This window comes from Ovis canadensis, chromosome 10 (genome assembly GCF_042477335.2).
Source record: "Ovis canadensis isolate MfBH-ARS-UI-01 breed Bighorn chromosome 10, ARS-UI_OviCan_v2, whole genome shotgun sequence".
Classification (NCBI taxonomy): domain Eukaryota; kingdom Metazoa; phylum Chordata; class Mammalia; order Artiodactyla; family Bovidae; genus Ovis; species Ovis canadensis.
In genome coordinates this window covers 38,905,475-38,928,683 of record NC_091254.1, presented here as the reverse complement: position 1 = coordinate 38,928,683, position 23,209 = coordinate 38,905,475, and the positions used below count along the sequence as shown (strand labels likewise).

Here is a 23,209-nt window from a genome sequence, read left to right as displayed (position 1 = left end):
TAAAAATTCTGAGCAAATCAAAATATGAGTAAATGGATTATGATCATCTGTTTCTTACTCTAGATTACAGAAAATTAAGGAATGCAATACCTGAGGAACTATTTCCTGAGGTTGAGGGAAGTTTGATGGGTGGAGGTCGATGTTTCACTCCCTTCCCCAGTACTGAAGACTGAACTGACACGGTCTCAGGCTGCTGAGAGACAATGATATTAAGCATACTCAATAAAATGAAGTCAAATCAGAAATTCACAAATTCACAACACTGTAACTTCTGGATGAAAACAGAGTTTAAAAAGATTAGGTATTACACGTTTCAAAAGACTGCAACTTCACAAAGGGAGAACTATTTCTGAGTAAAAAGGTAAAGAAAGAGTTTGAAGGAGAAGAGCAAAGTAAGATAAGAGCAAAGCTTCACCCTTAAATCTTCCCCAGAAAAATGATAGCTGTAGAGGTAGCACATACTTCTACAGCTATTAAGACATATACATACATGCAGGTGATCAGTATACACAGATGTTCATTACACTTTGTTTTATACCTCTGTGTATGTTTGAAAATTTCCATTATATAAAGTTCAATAACGAAAAGAAAATTAAAGTTAAAAGTAAATACAAAACCATGGACATGAGTTTGAACACATTCCAGGAGATGGTAAAGGACAGGGAAGCCTGGTGTGTTGCAGTCCATGGGGTGGGTTGTAGATAGACATGACTTAGCGACTAGATGGCAACAATCCCTCAAAAACTAGTCCTTAATATTTCTCAGATCCTTGAGAACAATCAGGCAGGAAAAAGAAATAGCACAAAAAAGTTAACCAAACACACTTCTGTTTCTTTCCCTGGAGAAAGCTGACTCAAGCTGGCTGAGCCACTGGAGCTATGTGACATCTTCACTGGACATTTGGCTTCATTCTGGACCAATTCCTGGTACTGATTGACTACTCTGAAATATTATCGGGAAAACAAGTAATGATTAGCTAACTCTATTTTAAACATAAATTTATTACATAGGAAATGAATAACTTAATGAAAAAAGTTCTATGAAAAATAACACAAAAATGAAAATTTAGACAATTTATCTTTGATAAAAGCACAGTCTTTTAATATTTTCAGTAACAAGCTAAAGCTGAAAAAATTTTGCTAATTAACGATTTAAAGATCCTTTCAGTATCTTGTCTCTAAAATAAAATTACAGGTCTCTACAATAAAATCCACCAATAAGCAGCCAAAAGAATTACATTGACTCTGACTTATATTCTGATTAAAGTACTACCAAAAACTCATTTTCCTTAACTACTATAGATACATCTAAGTTTTATTTAAAATAAAGCTGTATTTTAAACATTATCGTTTTGTTACTTTCTTAATTCTATTTAAAAATCCTATGAGTACCTAAGATATAATTAAAATCAAAGCTTTGACTCCTAACAGAGTATTCTCTATCCTACAAGAGTAAAGTTTATCATACCCATCCAATCAAAAATAAAGATGCAAATACTTTTACCTCTCAGCATCAGTCTTTGATCCAATAACGAACCTAAATTGTTTTTTAAGAAAAGAGAAAAGTATTAAATAGACTTGTTTTAAGGAGCCCGAGATTACTTTTGAAGTCTTTTAGTAATTTTAAATATAGAATTAAAATCTATCAAGATATGAAAAAAAATATTGAAAACACATTAAAAAGTAGTAAATGACCAAGTCTTGCATGCATTACAAAATAATTCTGTGAATAAATTGGCTGATTTAATTTAAGGGAGATTTATTTGGGGCTGAAAGTTGCTAAGTGCTACACACCCTTATAAGTGTCTGTCCTACAGCAAAATTCACTGAACTACCTTGTGCAAGGCCTGTGGCCTTCCTCTCGCTTTAAACTTTTGATTTTGGAAGTCATTATTAATGTTTACATAGCAGGACCTTAGAGTACATTTTGACAAAGAAGCGTTTATCACCAATTCAAATAAAGTCTTTACCAACTCTTTTAAAAGGATTTGACATTTATATGATTTCTTAACAGATTAAAATAGTGAGTTTGTTTATTTTTTAATTACCAATTTGAATGATCATCTGTGGAGAAGCTGAAATATAAAATGTAAAAAAAAAAAAAAAGAAAAAACTTGTTAATGCAGCTCAAACTTTAACTTCATAGCTATTAAATCAAGTAATTTATGAATATGGGAGAATGACTGGAAGGTAATAAGCCATGGAGCATTTCTGCAGCAATGTCCTGAAGTAAAAGGCAAAAAATTCAATTCTCTAATTGTCAAACAAATATAATCAGTTGGCTTTCTGAACCAATTTTTTAAAAATGAGAGATCATATGTCATATTCCACTGTGTTTCAGAAAAGTTAGTAACTAATTAAAATGACCAGCATGTGTTTCTAAAGGGAAGACTTAAAAAAAAAATGGCTAATCAAAATATCTGGTCTTTCTACTAAGTATAAACAAAATAGTAGCTGAGGATCCCGTGACTGCTACTGTTTTCTCCTAGTGACTTTTACTTAGGTATTGGTGAGGTTATTCTTTAAAATCCATCTTTCTGCTATAATTTCAACTCGTGTTTTGTTATGATTTAACATAGAGCTGGCTCTTGCTTTTTTTTCTGCTCAGGTTCTCTTTTTCCTTCTTTTCAAAACAGCATCAACTTGACTAAAAGAAGAGAACTAATAATAAAACATTAAAACAAAACTAAATACTGGGTACCTTGTAGTAAACATATGTGACCCATAAGTTTAGGAAGTTCAACTACAGTTGGCCCTTTATATCTGCGGATTCTGTATTCTCAGATTCAACCACCATGGAGTGAAAATATTTGGGGGGGGGGTGGGGGTAGGAGGGAAATATTCCAGAAAGTTCTGAAAAGTAAAACTTGAAGTTGCTATGGGCTGGCAACTATTTATACAACATTTAAGTTGTATTCACTACTTATTTACATGGCATTTACAATGTATTAGGTACTGTAACCTAGAGTATATGGGAGGATGTGCATAAGTTGCAAATATGTACTATTTCGATGTAAGAGACATGACCATCTGCAGATTTTGGTACCCAAGGGGTCAAGGGACCAGTGCCCTGCAGATAATTAGGAACAACTTTATACTTATTGCTTTCTATTGTTTTTGGCCACACCGCACAGCATGCAGGATCCAGGTTCCATCACCAGGGATCAAATCTCTGGCCCTGTAGTGGTAGCGTGGAGTCCTATCCACTGGACTGCAAGGGAAGTCCCATGTAAATATATTTCTAGAGCCAGTAACTACATGAAGCACTGAGTCTGTGTCCTTACAAGCAATGCTAGAATATCAAGCATTTTAAACAGCTTTTACAGTTACAGTAACCTTGCTTCCCACTTAAACGATTTATTGCCAGAAGCACTTTATGCTCACAAAGGTTAAAGTCATAAGTGAAAGTGAAAGTGTTAGTCACTCCATCGTCTCTCTTTGCAACCCCATGCACTGTAGCCCGCCAGGCTCCTCTGTCCATGGAATTCTCTAGGCAGGAAAACTGGCATGGGTTCCTATTCCCTTCTCCAGGGAATCTTCCCTACTCAGGTTGAACCCAGGTCTCCTGCATTGCAGGTGGGTTCTTTACTGTCTGAGTTACCAGGGAAGTCCCCCAAAGTCATAAATGGCAGCATATAAACATACCAAAAGAACAGCACAGGCATAGATTTTATAGCAAATATAAAAATAATTAAGCATAGTTTTTAAAAAATAAATTACTATTTTAAAGAACTCTTGGGACAATATGGTAACTACAATTTAAGTTTACCGAGGTCTGCTGCCAAATCTGACTGAAGCTAACTAACAAAAAAGGAAAACTTTTATTCATCAAAAGCTCGTCAGTAGTCACTGAATAAACTCTTGATGGTTTATTTGGTCAAATACATGTATTTAACAGAACTCACTGGGACGGTGACATCGGACTGTCACTCTCCTCATCTTCTTTACATGGCTGGATTTTACCATAGTAAAGTGGATCACCAAGTGACTGCAAAATGGTCAGCTTTGTTTTCTGATACTGATTACCAGCTTCACATTCAAATATATAATCATCTTTTACATCCTGAAAAAAAGCATCCCCAATAAATATTCTCTTCCGAAAATACATAATCAGAATTAACAAAAACCAGGAAAAAATGACACACTAACTTATATCTAGCAATTAAGACACACAGTCTGTAGACCTATTTAAAACTGTCTAAGAGGGCCTCCCTGGTGACTCAGTGGCTAAAAATCCACCTGCCATTCTTTAAAAACAGAAGGAGATCCCAAAGTAAAGGCTATTGTACTTCACGTTTAATAAATTCAGATCCCAGATTAGAAACGGCATCAAAAGAAATGGAGCCTGCAGTGGTTACTTACATGGGCTGGCCAGACTGTTGGTTGTGAGTCATCAGACTTGATAGATTTTTCTACTTTGGCATATTTTTCCACCTAAGCAACCAAACCAAGAGACATCAGATATAATGAAACCAGTATTATGACCACAGACAAAAACCTAAGTAACTTAATACAATACGCTTTTTAGCACAAGAATTCTTGAATCACTAATAACACCAACTATTTATGCTTAAGTCGTTTAAAATTCTCCTGATATAGATTCAATTAGACCAACTAGTTTTACAATAAAACAAAATTAGGATCTCTTTTGCCGTTAAACAAATGTAATGGAACACAAATGCCTCTTCCTTTTACTCCGTAAGTAGGTATCCTATTTGTCTTTTAGGAAAACTGGGATGTCAGAGGTGATTAGGACCAGGATCTTTTCTTTCGGCTGGGTCTTTACTGGAATTGTCACGTAACAGTGTGGACAAAACCAGAAAGAGAATAGGGAAGTTATATTAAAATTGGTAAAATTTTTGTAAATCTCCATTTTCTCGTCAAACTCAAACCATATTTTCCATGTATTTTCTACCAGACTCCGTGAACTGAAAGTTCTCATCTTTCTGGTAACCACGATTTTTAAGAGTAATAGACTCACTTGGGCATCTGGTAAAAATTCAGATTCCCATGTCCCTCCCCTGGAGACCAGACTCAGTAAGTTGGACTGAAGCGGGGCTTTAACTGATATCCTAGATGTTTCAACTGATCAGTCAGACTGAGAAACTCTGTATTAGGGCTTTTCTACTCAAAACAATGTCTGTGGAACCCAGTACCATGCAACCTAAAAGCTTGTCAAGTAATGCAGGAGATCAGGCCCTAGCCCAGACTTGCTGAACTGGAATCTGCATTTTAGTAAGCAGCCCATGTGATTCTTATGTACATAAAGGTCTGGGAAGCGCTGCTTTATATACCCAGATTGCCCTCTGAAGTCAATTCCTCCCTTTGGTATTTGCACCAAAAATGTCTTCTCAGGCCATGTTTCTTGAGGGGTGAATAGACAGATACACACTGAAAGATAATGTGGCTCAGTTTCTTGAGTTGTATATACAGTCTACTTCTAATGCTTTTGGCTTTGTGCTTTTGAAACTTTTTTAAAATCACAGATAATAAGATTTACACATGTGCTAGCCTAGAAAGTATGCACAGAACAAACATCTGTTAAAATAACCAACCACTTCTAGAGTTTAATGAATAATAAAAACAGGAGAAATAGGAAAATAAAAGAAATATGGGCCCTCCTATCAAAAGATCTCTTTCCTATCTTTGCTCATTTATAGTTCATGTACATTACGGACCAGCAAAGACTACTACTCAAGGATGGGAACCTTGGCCACTGCTCCAATATTGTTAATTTTTAAATTTAACCAATGAGAAGTATTACCAGGAAATTATGATGAAATATTATGAAAAAAAAACAGAGGCATTTTATGCATATTATGTAATATGTACCATTTTCTTACACATTTGGAAATACCTTATTTTTCCTGCTCTAACTACAAATCTATATTAAGAAGTTACATACTTAGACAAGTAATATGAAAGAACAGCTTCTGAAGATGAGCAGTTGACTTAAGAAGTGTTTTTGCATAAACATGGAGAATGAACTAGTGGTTAAAACTAGGGAAAAGGGGGGAGTTATTATGGGATTATATAAAATCATGTGTGTGAAAATGTTGAAAACTTATAAAGCACTATATAATTTAAAGAATCTTTCATTCAATAAAATTAAAAGAGAAAAGTAGCAGTAATAAGAATCTTCATTTTCCCTAAGAGTGAGATTTAGGAATCTTATATATGAAAATAAGTGCAATTTATGAACTGACTTACATCCACCTCAGAAGGTACAGCCAAATTACAGGGACTCCGTTTCCACATATCTACACACTAAAAAAAATTAAAAACAATATAAATACGTATACTTAAAATGCAAAATAAGGCATTTGGTATAATAAGCTTCATTTAAAAACATATACTTACATTTCCTGCTTTAGAAATTTTGAGGTCATAATGCTGACCTGCTTTTCTTTCCTTTCTTTTTTGTAAGAAATCAAGTAATTTTAGCTGAGGAGGAGGTGGACCATGAGACATATCCTGTTGCCGATTCAGAGAGGACCTGGAATATCTCTTGAAACATCTGGAACATTAAGAGATTAGAAGTATTGATACACCAAACTAATAAAAGAAACTCAGAATAAATACGGTTTTGAAAACGTGTAATTAAATCAAAAATATTTGTAGAACACTGTCACTTGCCAAGCAATGTTCCAGGCACTGGTGAAATAAAAATGAACACGACGAACACAATTCCTGCTCCCATGGAGCTGACAGTCAAGAAGGGAAGACACATATACATTCACAAAGGAACAGGTCAGATCACTCCAGATAACACCAGCAGAGTACGAGTAAAAACCAGGGTCCTGGGAGGAATAAGTGATACGGAGGGCAACACCAGGGCAGGGCAGGAAGGACTCTGAGGAAAATGTGTGAGCCAAGACATGATAAGAAGAAACAAACTGTGGAAAGATCAGGGAATGAGGCACAGAATTTTAAATATTTGAAGCAGAGAATTTTAAAAGTTTCTGAGGCAGGAACAAAGCTGGCTTGTTTTCAAAAACGAAAAATACAGGTGGGACTAGAGCACCAGCAGGAAATGAGGTCAAAGAGCAAGGCAAGGGCCTTGTAGATGAATGATAACAAAGTACAATGGGATGGTTTTAGAGGAATTTAAGCAAGTGGTGGCATGATCTGCTTTGAGGTTTTTAAAACATTACTTTGGTTTGCCTGCATGGCAAACAGACCAAAAAGGAGCAAAGGTGAAGCAGTCAGACCAGGTAGGAAGGTATTTATCACAGAAGTCAAGATGAAGATGACAGTGGCTTGGTTTAAGGTACTGGCAGTGGGTGTGGAGAGATGTGGAAAGAGGTTCTAGGACACTTTATGGGACTGCTGACAGATTCTCTATGTACTTAGTTCACTATTTCCAAAGCTGTACCTTTTCCTCAGCATATATTACTTCAACAGTAAAACAGAATTTAGAAAATGGGTAGGTTTTTTCAGCCCCTTGAAACTTGAAGAAGATCCAAAGTGGACAACTGAAACAATTACTCAAAGAGAACTTAACGATGAGCCAACTATAACTGCAATTTAAACTAATATGCATTCTTTTACTTTACTGAGATGGCTAAAATATTCAAAGACAAGTTACCATGTTATAAAAAGGCATTTAGTTATAAATTGACTTCTGAAACTATTATCACTTTTCCCCAGATCTGTAAAAGAAATTATAAATTGATTTTTTTAAAGGTAACATTAACAAAAATTACACTGGTATTAGGAAGGGCTAAATTATTCTTTATTCTCATGCTCATCTCTGCTCAGAATTTCTTTTTGGTGAACAGACTCTGAATTTATAGGTAGTTTGTTCTTCAAAAGAATGCACAAAATGCATCACTTCAAAATAAAGCAGAGTATTAAAAAAAATCCTAATTCTTACATTTTTACTCTATAGAGGGAAAAGATACCATAAATGTCAAAATTCAGAGCTCTCTCTCTAGCTCTCTCTTGGTTTATCCTTCCACAAAGGTGATTACCGTTTCATTGGGCGTGTGTTCATCTTTTGCCTGTTATAGAGCAGTCTGTTTGCAGTGCAGGTGACAGCTATGGAAGGATCAAGACACAGCGGCTCCGCTGTAGCCAGAATCAATTGGCTCTCAAGCAAAAGTTTGTCTTCCTGAAATAGGTAAGAGTAAATATCAATACTAGCTTTAAGATTTTCAAATCATACATATCACTTAATCTAGAAATGTTCCTGAGAGTATTTCTGCTAAGGAATAGAGTAAAATGTAGTATTTCAAGTACCAACTTAAGTGTGTAAACGTTACAAACTGAACAGCATGACACCACTAATGGAATTTCAGTAATTTGGACAAAGTGGTCAAGCTGTCAGAATGCCTATCTGTTAGCCCAACAAATATTTACTAAGCGCCTATAATATGTGAGGCACTGTTCTAGATGACAGGGAGTTTTTGTTTAGACTATAGGTTTTTCACATCTAAGAAATATAGCTGTCTAGATTCATTAATATTTTCAGGTTGATGACATTCTCAAATGAAAAAGATATTTTTCTGAAGAATTTTCCTTGAAAAGGTACAAGGAAAAAGGATAGAGCCTCTCCTTTTATTTACCATTGCCAGAGTTAGAAATCAATACCCTTGGAACCTCCAGATGACCAATGATTTCGTTTTTGAATATTCTTTTAAGAGCTTTTAACCTTATAAATGAAAAGATTACAGCCCAAACTACAACACAATGCTTGACAGTTACTGATGAACTGAATCTTATTTTATAATCCTATTTCACAGCTACAATGATTTTCACTACTGACATTTTCTTTAGTAACTATTCCTCTTTACAGTAACAGAGAAATAAGTGAATACCCTTGTGAATGGGCACCTCACTGAATCAGCACTGGAGGACTAACTGGCTATTCTCTGAGTAAGAGAGGTCGGTCCCTAGGGCTCTACCCAGTGCAGACGGCAAAAAGACAGGTTAAGTCTGCTTTAGAACCCAAGATGACAGAGTATCAGCATCTATTTGTATCCACTGTGCAAACAAAACATTCTATTTCCTGCTGCTAAGTCGCTTCAGTCGTGTCCGACTCTGTGTGACCCCACAGATGGCGGCCCACCAGGCTCCCCTGTCCCTGGGATTCTCCAGGCAAGAACACTGGAGTGGGTTGCCATTTCCTTCTCTAATGCATGAAAGTGAAAAGTGAAAGTGAAGTCGCTCAGTCATGTCCGATTCTTAGCGACCCCATGGACTGCAGCCTATCAGGCTCCTCCATCCATGGGATTTTCCAGGCAATAGTACTAGAGTGGGGTGCCACTGCCTTTTCTGATTCTACTTGAGAGAGGATAAAAAACTAAGTTTCACACTGGGTAGATTAGGTCAACCTCACCCTAGTTTACCATGTCCTAGAGCAACTGGAACTGAACTGGTTTAGTTTCTTGCAGGATTAATACATCTTTGTAGAGCTCGTAATGAACCATATACTTTACTCATAAATCAAATTATGAGCAGGCAATATCTTTTGCTTAACTTAGTAAGCACTGCTTCATCCTATATATTACCTGTTTTGGATTAAAAAAACAACAGAACAACTAACCTGGGTCCACTTATGGTTATCACTTGTTATTGAATGTACATCACAGATTAAAGTCTAAAAGAAACAACAATTGAAAAATATTAATATATAGGCATACAAACACATGAGAACATCGAATAGGTAAAACTCAAAATGAAATCTGAAATGTTTCTTAATTAAACATTCCTTACCTGCATTGTTGGACGTAACAGAATGTGCCTACTTTGGTAACCAGGAGATTTCATGTTACTGGACTGCCTATAGTCACGTATTTCTGCTATGACGCATCCACAATGAAAAATATTAACCTGTTTTGAGTGAAAATATTTAAGTAAACGCCATTTTTTCAAAAGCCTAAGTAAGGTTTATATTAAGTGTGTCAGGTTCTTAGCATTCTCATGCAACGTTTCTGACTATTCACATACTCAAAATTCCTTGGTGAATTAACCACTACATAAACTCTTTGAAAAGGAACTGTTTTATGTTCATCACTGTGACTCAGGAAGCAGTCTAACACTGTTTCCTAGTCACAGACTGACATTTGGCATTTATTTACTATTAATGTTACAGATCACTGGAACTGCTGTTCTTGACACTCACTGGGTCACTGCTATCAGTTTGTTAATAAACCATGCCAGAATTGCCACTTACAGATACAACTGCTGTATCTGCTCTGCTAAGACTTCCAGGAGACAGGTTTCACTAATAAGAGGAAGAAAGCTAACATTAATTCAAATAGTAATCTCCTGCTAATGATATTATTTTCTAGTTCTAAGTCCAAAGATAAGGAACTGGATCACTCAAGTCCTGCAAATTATCACTTGCTACAGTTGCTTATGGTCTTTTATGTTTCTTTAATCATTCAGAACTCGAGTGAGTACTGTGACTTCCATGTTATCAGTCATTTTTCTGCTCATGCTTTTTAACCAATATTTACTGAGCTACTACAATGTGAACTGTTACACACTATCCAAATATCCAAGAAGCTTCACATATAAAGTGGTGAGATAACTTGATCTCAGTGTGGAAAGACAGGCAATAAACATGTAAACAAAAACGAGATAACTTGAGAGAGTGAATGCTACAGAGGAAATAAAATAGGGAGTCACTAATTTAGACTGTGTGCTCAGGTAGAACTCTCTGGTGGAGTAATTCTCAGCTGAGACTTGAATCACAGCAAAGGGCCAGACACCTGGGAGAGATCACTCCAGACAGAAGAGCAGATGAATAAGACAGGAATAAGCTTGGTGTGTTTTAATCTAGAAAAATGGCATGGATGGCTGGAGAGTAGAGTGGGGATGAGAACCAGGAGGTGAATACAAAGACAGGGGTTTTGTACAGTGAGAGGACACTGGAGAACTCTAAGCAGGGAACTTTGTTGTTCTTTTCTGTTTTTGTTTTGGAAGCTTCATCAACTACACCTATACATTTCAGTATATAGCCTAAAGGATAACTATCCCACAATATATCAATTTTCATACAGGCATATAAATATTAGGTCTCACTTCCCTTTCCAAGAACTAATGAGAATAAAACAAAATATTCTTTATCACAAAACAACATGTATCTGGCAAGTCTAAGGACATTTTATGGAGAAAAATTTTGTACCTGAGATTTTTCTAGGAGATCAACCAAAATTGGAGGTAATTCTTCTGCATCCAAGTATTCAAGCAATTCTCCCTCTTCATAAGGCAGTCGAATGGTCTCAGAATCTTAATTTTAAAACATAAAAGTTTCTGAAAGTGATCAGGCTCACCAAAAAGCTTAGGTAATAATTTAAGTAACTTTTCATAAAAATAAAGAGAATAAAACTAAAAGCTCTCCTGAAGTCCTTCCTTAAGTCTAAAACATAAATCACCTCATAAAAATCTTGATAAACTGTATATAGACAGTTTTAGACTGGAAGAGAGAAAAATACCTAACATCCTATGGAGAAACATCTGGCACAACAATCACAAAACAAATCCCAGCCAGCAGTACAATAATCAGAGTGTGATAAAATTCTGACTGTTAACTAAAACTTCCTTGCAGATTCCTTAATCTAATCTGGAAGTCAGACTGATAATCTGGTATAGCTTCTGAAAAATGACTACTTACAGGCCAAACTTCTCTTGATGTTACGTTTTACAATTAACGACAAATACAAGAAAAAAAATCCTTAAAAATCTTTAACTGGATAAGTTCCTTACAGAACTTATACTATCATCACTGAATCAAAATTTAAATGCTTCTTTGATGAAATCTCAGAGTGTTAATACTTTAAAATTCTATTCTGACATTCACATTAATCAGAATAAGATGTTGAAGACTATTCAAAAAGTAGTGAGTCTGCTTAACTTTGAAAGTTTCACACTCAAAATATATTCAAAGCCTAGAAGAAAAACAGATTAAAACATCTTACACTATCTTAAATACATTAACAGCAACAGAATGGAAGTAAATTTTGACACATTTTAAAATTATACCTTTTATGGTTTAATTTCAAAGACCTTTCTCAATCAGAATATTTCTCAAATTCAGCAAGGCTAATCACAGGAGAGTTAACTTCTCATATTGTAACAAAACATCATAAAGAAGAAAATTTGAAATCAAAGTTTTCTGTTGTCAAGGCATCACTGATGTAAAGGACAGATCATTCATCAGGATGAGAAGCTCCTTCTAAAAGACAACACATGCTGCCCAACAGACGCAGTTTCGTGGCTGCTGCCCTCTGGAGGGTCTTACCTGATCCATTTTTTCCCCTGAGCATCAGAGAATATCCCTCATTTCCCGGGTATAGGTTGACCACTAAACATGACAATGTCTCTTGCATAACAAGCTTCTCTAATAAGTTCACATTTCTTCTTAATTTCTGCTTTAGAAAGAGGCAGAGCTCGTGAAAATAATCCAGCATAATTTCAAATAATGCAATCACTTAACGAAACTAGACCTGAGTTAGTTAATCTTTGATGCTTCTTCCACATCTATATAAAATTAATGTTGATCTATTACTGTTTCATGCAAATGAATATCACCAAGAAAAAGTGATCCATAAAATAAAACCACCTAAATACAAATATATGTACCTGAATACACAAGTAGCAAATATTAAAAATATTTAGAAAGGAAAACCATTAAATGTAAATTTCTTTTAAAGAGGCTATAATGTATAGTTTCTATTAAGTTTAAATGTACATAAACAATATGAGGCATTCTCTTTGGTTGTACTGTTACAGAGCACATTTCTTAAACATTTTATGGCCTAAATTAGATCCAAATAAGCTCAACAGCTCTAATTAGCTTAAATGTTAAATTCAAAGATATCCAACTGGTTAAGAGGATGAAAGTGATTTAAGTAATTTTCTGTAAATTGAATTGAACAGCTTCCTAGAAACCACTTTGCTAAAAAAAAAACAAAACCAAAAAACAGAAAACTATCAGGAAACATATATACATCAAAATCCATTCTTTAGAAATTCATACAATTTAAAGTGAAACCCACTTATGGATATAATAATTTCTTTCATCAAATCTTATTTGTGAAAGGTATCAGTTAATAGAATATTTTTCATGACCTCAAAAAACAAGCCTGTTTAGAGTACCTTATTTTCAACATGTATATATAGTCATATGCAAAAAATTACGAATTCTTAATCTATAGTCAACATAGAAACAAAAAACTGTATTTTGAAAATAATAAATATATATTTAAAAAGCAAAGCAACTTTTAACCACTGTGATGGAAAGCTGGAAAATATCTTTATTCTTAAAGGACCACATAGCACTTTAGCCTGTGGGCCATAAGGTCTGCATTGCAACTATTCAACTATGCTACTATCTCAAAATCAGCCATTGACAAGACATAAAAAAAGGGGTGTTGCTGGATTCCAGTAAAAGTTCATTTACAAAAACATGCCGTGAGCCGGATCCGGCTGGTAGACAGTGGCTGTCAACACCAATCTGGAATCTTTCATGTACCTCTCCTACCTTAGTTCTATGTATGCTCACTGTGCAGACTGTGGTGATAACTGATGGGGGTATAATGTGAAAATTAATAAAAGGAAACCTCAACTAAAACTGGAGTGGGGAAGGCCTGCAGAGGGAACTCTCCTGCTCCTCCACTCATCATCCATTACCCCACCAGGAAGAGAATTACCTTGCACTCCTCAATAGGAAATGCAACTATTTTCCTTCCCCAACTGGGGGAAGACTTTCTTCTTGCCCAGCAACAAGCTCTGTGAGTGGGAAAGGACTTCAGCCCAGCCAATGGAAAACACCTGTAGCTCAGCCAACAAAAAGCCAGCATCTCCTCAAGTTTTACTTTCCTCCAGTGAACTCAGGTTTTCCTTGCTGATGACTTTCTTTCCTTGTCCTGCCCTCCTTAACAATATACCTCTTCCATGTTGTGTAACTCCTCAGAGTATCTCTGTCTGATGAGATACTGTTCAATTCATGAGTCTTTTAATAAGGCCAATTCGATCTTCAAATTTACTCAGTTTTTTTTAAAACAATGCATGTCAAAACTTACAAAATGTGTTACATACTTCAAACATACACAAATTATTGTAGGTCAATTATTCCCCAATAAAATGTATGGAAAACATGCCATAAAACTTGTGGTTTCACAATCATGTTTTTCCTAAATATTTTAAAACAGATATTATTAGAATTCCACTAATTTTTTGCCTGAGGTATTTATTTTTAAATTAAAGACACACAACAGAAGCTCACTAGAGCCTTTAAGGCCCTTACAACCCAAGGGTCCAAAAAATATCAAGAAATCAATTTCTATTATATTTCTACTGCCCATATGTTCATGCTCAATAAAAATAAATTTAACTTGGCCATGAACTAATTTTTGTGACCAAATTCACCTTTTATTATCGTCTATCTAAATTTCCTACATGTCCTGCAATAGTTTTAACTTTCCAGTGCAAATTACCATGAGGAGATAGGTAACTTTTCTCCTGATCTTTGGTCCACAGATAACTTCTCAGGAAGAAAAAGAAGCAAAAGACAATATACATGGTGGTTTTGCTTCTTCTAACTTCCTAATGAGACAGTCTGCTACTCAGTAAACATGTTGAGTTTGCTTACCTCTCCTACCCAAGTAGGCTATCTGCCTGGTACCAGATTAGCCAGAGCTCTGGTTCAGCTACAGAACCAGGTAGTCTGGTTAGAAAGTAGAATATTTGTTCACTAACAAAAATACAAACCACTACCTGCTTCAAATCTAATTCCTTCAAACTTCCCTTCTTCCACTTCATTTCAAAAGCCATAATAATATAAAAAAATTATACTTACCTTAACCTCAGGCTCTTTTTCACATTCTTCAATATATAAGTCATAAAGTTTTTGAAATATAGATTTTCTAAAATAAAATAAAGACAACACACACAAAGTACTGTGAATACAATACTCATAAAATAAAGATTTTGAATTTTCCTGTCATTTCCCCCACAATTTCCCAAAAACTGGGTGGTGAAGAGAGGCTGGACGTGGCAGCTAACATCAATTTAGAAATTACTAATACAGTTGACCCCTGCACAACATGGAGGTTAATCCTCATGTAACTTATAGCTGGCCCTCTGTATCTGTGGTTCCTCTGCATCCACAGATTCAACCATGAAGTACAGTAGTGTTTACTGTAAACATCTGCAAATAAATGGACCTGCACAGTTCAAACCCACACTGTTTACAGGTCAACTGTATATGCAAAGTACCCAAGATACAACATTTCTAGCTCAGTGTCTAGTAAGAAATAAATGGAGGCTATCATCACATTTCAGCATATCTATGATACCATCAATTAAGTATTCATACCTTCCACTAGATAGGTATTTCCTTTTAGGAGGTCTCTGCCGGGCACTTTCAATGACATACTAAAAAAGAAAAGTTTAAGAAAACAGCTGGCCTTTTGCTTAGTGCATGAACAACTGCATTACGTATATTTGAATCATGTGTAAGGCTAAAGACTATTCAGTCATTCGAGTCTTGCATGCATATTAAATCATACCTTTTAGGGAAACCTACTAAACTTCTAAATATATGTAATAAACAAGTGAAATTTAAACTGCAGTAAAATTTAGCTCAATATTTACTTGCATTTATAAGCAAAATCATACCATTTCACCACTGTGATTTCACAGTCAATAATATTTTCAATGTTTATAGTTGTTCAGAATATATATAGCATACCCAATTACAAAGACTCTATGTATTTGAGCTACTTCCCCTTTAATTAAGCAAATAGAAAATTTGTTAAAACAGAAAACAGTTTCAGAAACTCTATGTCCTTGTTCAAATATTTAACTCACAATACTGTTCAGTTTTTATTTCACAGCATTACTATCTGAGCAGTCCAAGTAACAGATGATTCAAACATCATCTGGTATTCTTATATATATATTTACAGACAGTATACTCATCCTAATATTAATGTATGCCCTGGACAGTCACATACAAAAATCTCTTAAAACTGAGTTTTGTCAATTAAAGACAACACTATTTCAATATGTAACTTAGTCATGCCTCACCTCTGCACGATCCAAAGCTAGTTCTAAAGTTTGTTGCTGTAAAAAGTAAATGGTGTATTTTATATTAGTTATTTTCACACAAAAATAACTTAATATACATATAACATTTTCTAATTAAGTGTTTAAATGTATTTTATTGTTTAAAATATGTCTAACATTTTCCTTTCTTTCCCTCCTCCACCCACCCCACTGCATGCTCAAGACATGCAGGAAAAAATATGGTCATCTCAGACACCTGATTCTGACCACAAATTAGTTAAGAAATGTTACAATGATTTTCTCTGGTCATGCTTGTACAGCTGATATAGGGCTGAAGGTTAGATATGGTAACTAACTATTACCATTTTATAAACTTCAGCATTTTAAGAGCATCATTTAGGAAAACATACTGGCCATCAGGTATGCAATTAAAGTGAAGCAAAAACTAACATCCCTTAAGCTGCTAGGAATCCTAAAAACTGAGGGGGCTATTATGTTGGTGCCTAATATCAACTTAGACATTCTTAACATTATGAACAGAAACTAGGCCAGTGCCTAGCAGAAACAGAATAAATGATGGTTACCCTTACCAATTTTTAATGAATTTAAAATGAATGTCCAACTGTTTGCGACCCCATGGACTGTAGCCTACCAGGCTCCTCCATCCATGGGATTTTCCAGAAAAGAATACTGGAGTGGGTTGTCATTTCCTTCTCCAGGGGAACTTCCCGACCCAGGGATCGAACCTGTGTCTCCCGCATTGTAGGCAGACGCTTTTTTTTTTACCGTCTGAGCCACAAGGAAAGCCCTAATGAATTTAAGATACCATCAGTTACATGCCTGAATTAACTTCCCTGGTGGCTCAGATGGTAAAGTGTCTTGCTTACAATGCGGGAGACCTGGGTTCGATCCCTGGGTCAGGAAGATCCTCTGGAGAAGGAAATGGCAACCCACTCCAGTATTCCTGCCTGGAAAATCCCATGGACGAAGAAGCGTGGTGGACTACAATCCAGGGGGTTGCAAAGAGTCGGACACCACTGAGCAACGTCACTTCACTTTAGGGAAGAAGAGTATGCTGCCAATAATAAGTTTAAGATGTCACTGACTGTATCACAGATACATTATCAATTCAGTAATTAAAATGTAAAAGCAAAAAGCAGATGCACCTTAGAACTGATGAAAATACAGTATTATTATTACATGTGGTTTGAGATCTACTAATAGATCCCCATCCTTCTTTGATTTCTTAGAGACCTGTCTTATAGGGCAAGAGAGATTAATAAGAAGGGTAAACTCTGTCTTCTTTATTTGTATAGTATCTTCTGTAATGATATCCAAAAATAAAAAATACTAGATTAAAAAAAATCTAAGCCAATATACCACCAATAATTTCTTTCGAGTTTTGTGGTTTGGGTATCACACAGAGATATACCATTTTTCACTCACAATGACAATCACTTTTAATTTCACTGAGAGGCAAAGAAAATTTTCATTTTTTAAGAACCTATATTTTTCTGTTATTTTGGACTCTCCAACAATTCAATCTACCAAGTTTCATGGAGTAAAAACTCCTGCTGCTGCTGCTGCTAAGTGGCTTTAGTCGTGTCCGACTCTGTGCGACCCCACAGACGGCAGCCCACCAGGCTCCCCCAGCCCTGGGATTCTCCAGACAAGAACACTGGAGTGGGTTGCCATTTCCTTCTCCAATGCATGAAAGTAAAAAGTGAAAGGGAAGTCGCTCAGTCGTGTCCTACTCTTAGCGACCCCATGGACTGCAGCCTGCCAAGCTCCTCCGTCCATGGGATTTTCCAGGCAAGAGTACTGGAGTGGGGTGCCATTGCCTTCTCTGGTAAAAACTCCTAGTACCCATCAAAGTCCCAAGAGGGCAGGAGTAAGAATATATATTGCCAGGTTTCAGAAATCATGAAGGTTGAAGTGACCCTGTCATCCTAGTTGTAAGGATGGAGAATTAATGTTACAAAGATAGCCAGCCTTTTAGAAAAGCAATAGAACCTGTTACATTATCAAGCATGTAAATGGAGTAGGTAAAAGAAAGTCTGAAATATGCCATACTTCAAAAGGTTGTTAAATTTATATATATCAAATTTAATTTATTTAAAAAATTTCATGGGCAGAATTCAGTGAAACTGTTCCCCAGGGACTCAAAATTAGATTCTTGAGCATAAACCATTTTCCAATATATACTCTTGACAAAAACACAAGGTTCTTTTATTTTGGCCATAAAACCTTATAGAGTAAGTTTATAACTTATCAAAAAATTATAAAACACAATCAAATGTATATTCCAAGACCATTTCAAACAGCCAATATTCTCAAATATTTAATCTTCTGATATCAAAACTATAAAGGTTCTAGTGAGCTATACCTGCATATATAAATGCTAGTATCATTTATTCACTACTGCATTCAAATACTTAAGACAATATCAAAGCAAAATATAAGGCAAGAACCTCATTGTGATAGCTCCACTTTTCTCTAAAAAGGCAAGAGTACATAGGGAAGATCCCAACACAAGAAGACACATGTTTTCTGAAGTTTATTCAACATGGTGGTCAGTGCTCATTTATTCTCTGTCAAATGCTGTTTATAACATTAGAAAGTGATCTTTTTCTTCTGTTTTTAATTTTTTAATGTTTAAAGTTAAATGCCCAGCCCTACGTATGTTTAGTGACTGTAAGTGGTAAGCAGAAATGTGCCATTAGAAGGCTAATCCTAATGCTGCTTAAATGTTAATTGCAGTAAGCAGGTTATACCTCTCGTTAATTTTTTTAAAAAAATCTGTACTAACAAGAACTGCAAAATATGAGAAACCTGTATCCCCAAAACTATTTATACTTATACCCAAGGTTCTTGCCAGTGATTTGGACTATGGTAACGTAACTAGAGGACTTCCCTGGTGGCTCAGATTGTAAAGAATCTGCCTGCAATGCAGGAGATCAGGATTCGATCTGTGGGTTGGTAAGATCCCCTGGAGAAGGGAATGACTACCCACTCCATTATTCTTGCCTGGAAAATGCTATGGAAGAAATTTTTTTTTTTTACTACTTCACAAAAATAAGGATAGATAGATTATCTGTGCAACCTGGATATGATTATAATACTGAATTGAGAGATGAGCTTCATATTTTAAGATTTTGCATGCAACTGCTAAGTAATTTCCCAGTTAGAGTAACAAGGGTAGCTAACAAGAATATTTGTTTCATATTGATTTTTTTTGAGGGAAGAGAATTTTCTAAGAATATTAACATACTGATTTGTAGCTCACCATTGTGATATAAAACAGGAGTCCAAAAAGGAGAAAATTTATGTGCGTTGATGAAGCTGGATGAAAACCATATCCTTAGAAATCAATCTTAAGAGTACTGAAAAACAAAAATGACAAAACCCCTAAATTAACATAAATCAACATATATGAGATTACTTAGTAATTAACAAGGAAAACTAAAGTATATATATTTGTATGACACTTTAACCAGTCACAAATTCACACACTGACAATCTATTCTCTCATTCTGAAAAATACAGTTTTAACTAGGTAGAGCAAAAAAAAGGTTGCAAGTTAAAATCATTACTCAATTTCTTAAAAATATTTAACATCCAGGAGAGAATGTTTGTTTAATTTCTCCTATCTTCACAGTCACTGCTCTGTTGCTCAGGATTTTAACAGCCTGCCCTTTAGCCTTCGTCACTGCACAGTTCATTTTACAAATCAAAACATTTCATCACACCTGCAGATCAAAGTCCTCTTTAACATTCTCCCAAATGCCCCAGGCTACACTGTCCAATGTAGCTCCAGTCCTTCCAGCTTGTCCCCTCCTCAAGCAAACAAGACACACTCTAGAAGAACCTCATTCCTCTAATACACAAGCTCTCATCCTGGCTGCACAAGAGTAACCCTGGAAACTTTTAACAAGTGGGATACCCATGCTCCTCCAGAAATTCTCATTAATTGGTCTGGATTAGGGCCCAGGGGTCAGCATTTTTGACTCTCCCTAAGCAATTCAAAAGTGCTGCCAATGTTTAAGTCTACTGCTAGATCTTCTCTGCCTCTCTCAGAGATGTCTCTCACAGATGTTTGCTCTGAAAGTGACGCTAAATAAAGCTTATGTGTAATCTAATTCTTTACTTAACTCCTTGTAATCACCCCGTGTGTCTATACACAACTGAGCACACCTTTAAGCAACAGAAAACAGTATTTTCCATGTAAAATTGTTTTGGTTTGTTTTCAGTGAACCCAAAGCTTAAGTTTTGCCGGTTCGGTCTTGAAAAAGTAGAAGGTAGAAGACAGGAAAAAATTCACAAACCCACCAAAAATGACAAGCACCATACAGGTTCCAGGAATATCATTTCACAAATGAATAAGACGTTAATCCTATTCTACCAAAGTTCATGCGAGATTTAACACGAACTTAAGGTGAAATTTTTCTGACCACTGAATCTAAAGATGAAGATACAGTGCTGCTGCTGCTGAGCTACCTCAGTCGTGTCCGACTCTGTGCGACCCCATAGACGGCAGCCCACCAGGCTCCCCCGTCCCTGGGATTCTCCAGGCAAGAACACTGGAGTGGGTTGCCATTTCCTTCTCCAATGCATGAAAGTGAAAAGTGAAAGTGAAGTCCCTCAGTCGTGTCCGACTCTTAGCGACCCCGTGGACTGCAGCCTTCCAGGCTCCTATGTCCATGGGATTTTCCAGGCAAGAGTGCTGGAGTGGGGTGCCATCGCCTTCTCAGGAAGATACGCCACAGGCAAAATGTGATGACTTTAAAATCAGATCTCTTGTCACCAAACTGGGGGATGGAGGAGAGGTGGGCTTAGTGACTTTAAATATGTAAGTACTACAAAACCCCATCAGTTCAGTGCAGTCGCTCAGTCGTGTACGACTCTTTGCGACCCCATGAATCGCAGTGTGCCAGGCCTCCCTGTCCATCACCAACTCCCGGAGTTCACTCAGACTCACGTCCATCGAGTCAGTGATGCCATCCAGCCATCTCATCCTTTGTCGTTCCCTTCTCCTCCTGCCCCCAATCCCTCCCAGCATCAGAGTCTTTTCCAATGAGTCAACTCTTCGCATGAGGTGGCCAAAGTACTGGAGTTTCAGCTTTAGCATAATTTCTTCCAAAGAAATGCCAGGGCTGATCTCCTTGCAGTCCAAGGGACTCACAAAACCCCATAACCACGTACAAATCCAAACATTCTGACCGTAATACAGAATCTACTAGAACTGTGAGAATACCACTGTAATTATCATCGTAGCCATTTTACAGAATAAGGCTCTCAGAACTAGTGATTTTCTCAGCATCACACAACTAGACCGGAATTCAGACTCTTTTTAATCCTGAGATTTTTACTATTAAATCTTAACAACCTTCAGACCACTCAACCCAGCACTCGTTTTTGAATTCTTAAAAGCATTTAAAATAAGGACTTGATTCTGCTCAGACTAATACTTTGTCTTAATTTTGATCTATTTCTACATCATGGTTATCAACCATTTTTCACTGTATACTCAATCTAACTCGGAAAACCGCGCTAATCACTTTCTACCCCGAGTCCTATCAGAGACTGTTTACAATACGCGCTGCCCCTCCCCGGTGGTGGTTATCGGAGATGGCTTCCAGGGGCGGCCATTCGCCAAGTTTATTTCTGAACTCCCAGGACCCACGGCGGGGATCGGTCATCAATCCAATTCTAAATACCGCCATAAATCCCACTGACTTCCCTGATGGACGTTGAGTCTCCTGCATCTGCTCGAGCTTTGTTAATAACTTAGACTTTACCTGAAAAACGCCCCAACTCCACAGCCCAGCTGACAGCCTTATTCAATATGGACACCAAAAACCCCGCCCCCGCCCCCGCCACCCTCCCCACAAAAAGCGCTACGCTAAATTCTAGCGAATTTCCGGAAATACCTGTAACTGCAAACCAAATGTCAACACTAAGATAAAAGACGCGAGAGGAGAAGAAGGCGACCGCCCAGGGGGCTGCAGGCTCGGCCCGGCCCCCCGCGTCTCCAAGAACACCGTCCACCTCGCGCGGGCGCCGGGCCCGGAAGCGGCGAAAAGCCACTCGGGAAGCCGTTCGTTCCCCTCTGACCCCGCCCCTAGTCTCGCGCGCCTACCCAACCCGTCGCGGGCGTGCCCCTGCCCTCCGGCCGCGGCCCACCTGTGCAGGCGGCCGACTCTCAAACGGCGCCCTCCGCTCGGCCCGAGTGCGACGCGCCGACCTCGGCCCACGCTAGCTGCTGCGCGCTATCCCCGCACGCCCCGCCCCCGTTCTGGCCCGCGCGGCTCGGCAGCCCCGCCGACCGCCTGTTCCGGCGCGCACACTTCCGACTGGCGCGCTGGGCGGTGCGGGCGGCCGGCCGCGGGCGGAAGTGGTGGAGGTGGGGAGGCTGGGCCGCGGCCAGCGGGCCCGACGCTGGGATGCTCCCGCCTGGGTCCGCCCCCGCGAGCCCCGTAGTGACTCGAGCCCGGTGACCAGGCTACGTCCACCGGCGTCTTCGCCGACCCGGCGTCCAGGTCCGTAAAAGGCGATGTAGCCTGTGACTATTTGTGAGGTGGGAAGCCCGGTTGAAATACTACAGTGAAAGAAGCTTGTAACGAACTTTCCTTGTTGCTCAGTCCATCCTAGGGAACCACACCATTGCTGCCTATACTGGTGCTGGCCTTGCAGTCTATGATGGTGTACCAGTCAAGTGCCAAAGAATGTAATGTTAAAAAACAAAGCACAGCACTGAAGAGTTCTAAAACTTAAGAAGCGGAATAATCAGCGCATATTGCAGTGTCTGATTGTAATTCTGCACTTTTGAACAACTTCAGCTGTTGGATTATAAACTTAAAAAATTATTATTGAAGTGAAACTCAAAAAACGTAAAATGAAACATTTAAATACACAATTCGGTGTATGTAGTATAATCGCAATGCTGTGAAACCACTAACAATGTCTAGTTGCAAACCATTTTCTTCGCTCCTATTAAGAATTGCATTCTATTCTTCTCGCTCCTGGCAGGAACAACTACTTTCAGACTCTAAAGAAGGAAAGTGAAGTTGCTCAGTCGTGCCAGACTCTTTGAGGCTCCGTGGACTGAAGCCCAGACTCTAAGGGTTTACCTAATCCGAGTATTTCACGTAAATGGATTTATATGATCATTTTGTGCTGTCTGCTTTCAC

The 23,209-nt window shown here is 37.5% G+C and overlaps 1 protein-coding gene across 50 annotated transcripts in view; it reads right to left on the bottom strand.

The window, feature by feature from the left end:
- The window catches only part of SUPT20H (SPT20 homolog, SAGA complex component), a 36,235-nt gene extending 13,686 nt beyond the window's left edge, over positions 1-22,549 (bottom strand). For 4 of the 50 annotated variants that reach the window (XM_069601496.1, XM_069601507.1, XM_069601522.1 and 1 more), the window contains exons 1-18: positions 22,203-22,549; positions 19,306-19,402; positions 16,041-16,076; positions 15,328-15,386; positions 14,809-14,875; positions 12,250-12,379; positions 11,134-11,237; positions 9,717-9,833; positions 9,547-9,600; positions 7,973-8,112; positions 6,360-6,516; positions 6,210-6,266; positions 4,362-4,433; positions 3,905-4,062; positions 2,048-2,074; positions 1,504-1,536; positions 825-942; positions 91-193 (exon numbers count right to left, since the gene is read on the bottom strand). In XM_069601496.1, the coding sequence (XP_069457597.1) occupies positions 91-193; positions 825-942; positions 1,504-1,536; positions 2,048-2,074; positions 3,905-4,062; positions 4,362-4,433; positions 6,210-6,266; positions 6,360-6,516; positions 7,973-8,112; positions 9,547-9,600; positions 9,717-9,833; positions 11,134-11,237; positions 12,250-12,379; positions 14,809-14,875; positions 15,328-15,386; positions 16,041-16,076; positions 19,306-19,308 (1,435 nt within the window). In that variant the 5' untranslated portion in view covers positions 19,309-19,402; positions 22,203-22,549. Of the gene's footprint in view, positions 1-90; positions 194-824; positions 943-1,503; positions 1,537-2,047; positions 2,075-3,904; positions 4,063-4,361; positions 4,434-6,209; positions 6,267-6,359; positions 6,517-7,972; positions 8,113-9,546; positions 9,601-9,716; positions 9,834-11,133; positions 11,238-12,249; positions 12,380-14,808; positions 14,876-15,327; positions 15,387-16,040; positions 16,077-19,305; positions 19,403-21,817; positions 21,889-21,949; positions 22,149-22,202 lie in introns of those variants that run through there. The other 46 variants (XM_069601503.1, XM_069601512.1, XM_069601527.1 and 43 more) reach the window with 19 other exon arrangements.
- Between the last annotated feature and the right edge of the window lie 660 nt (positions 22,550-23,209).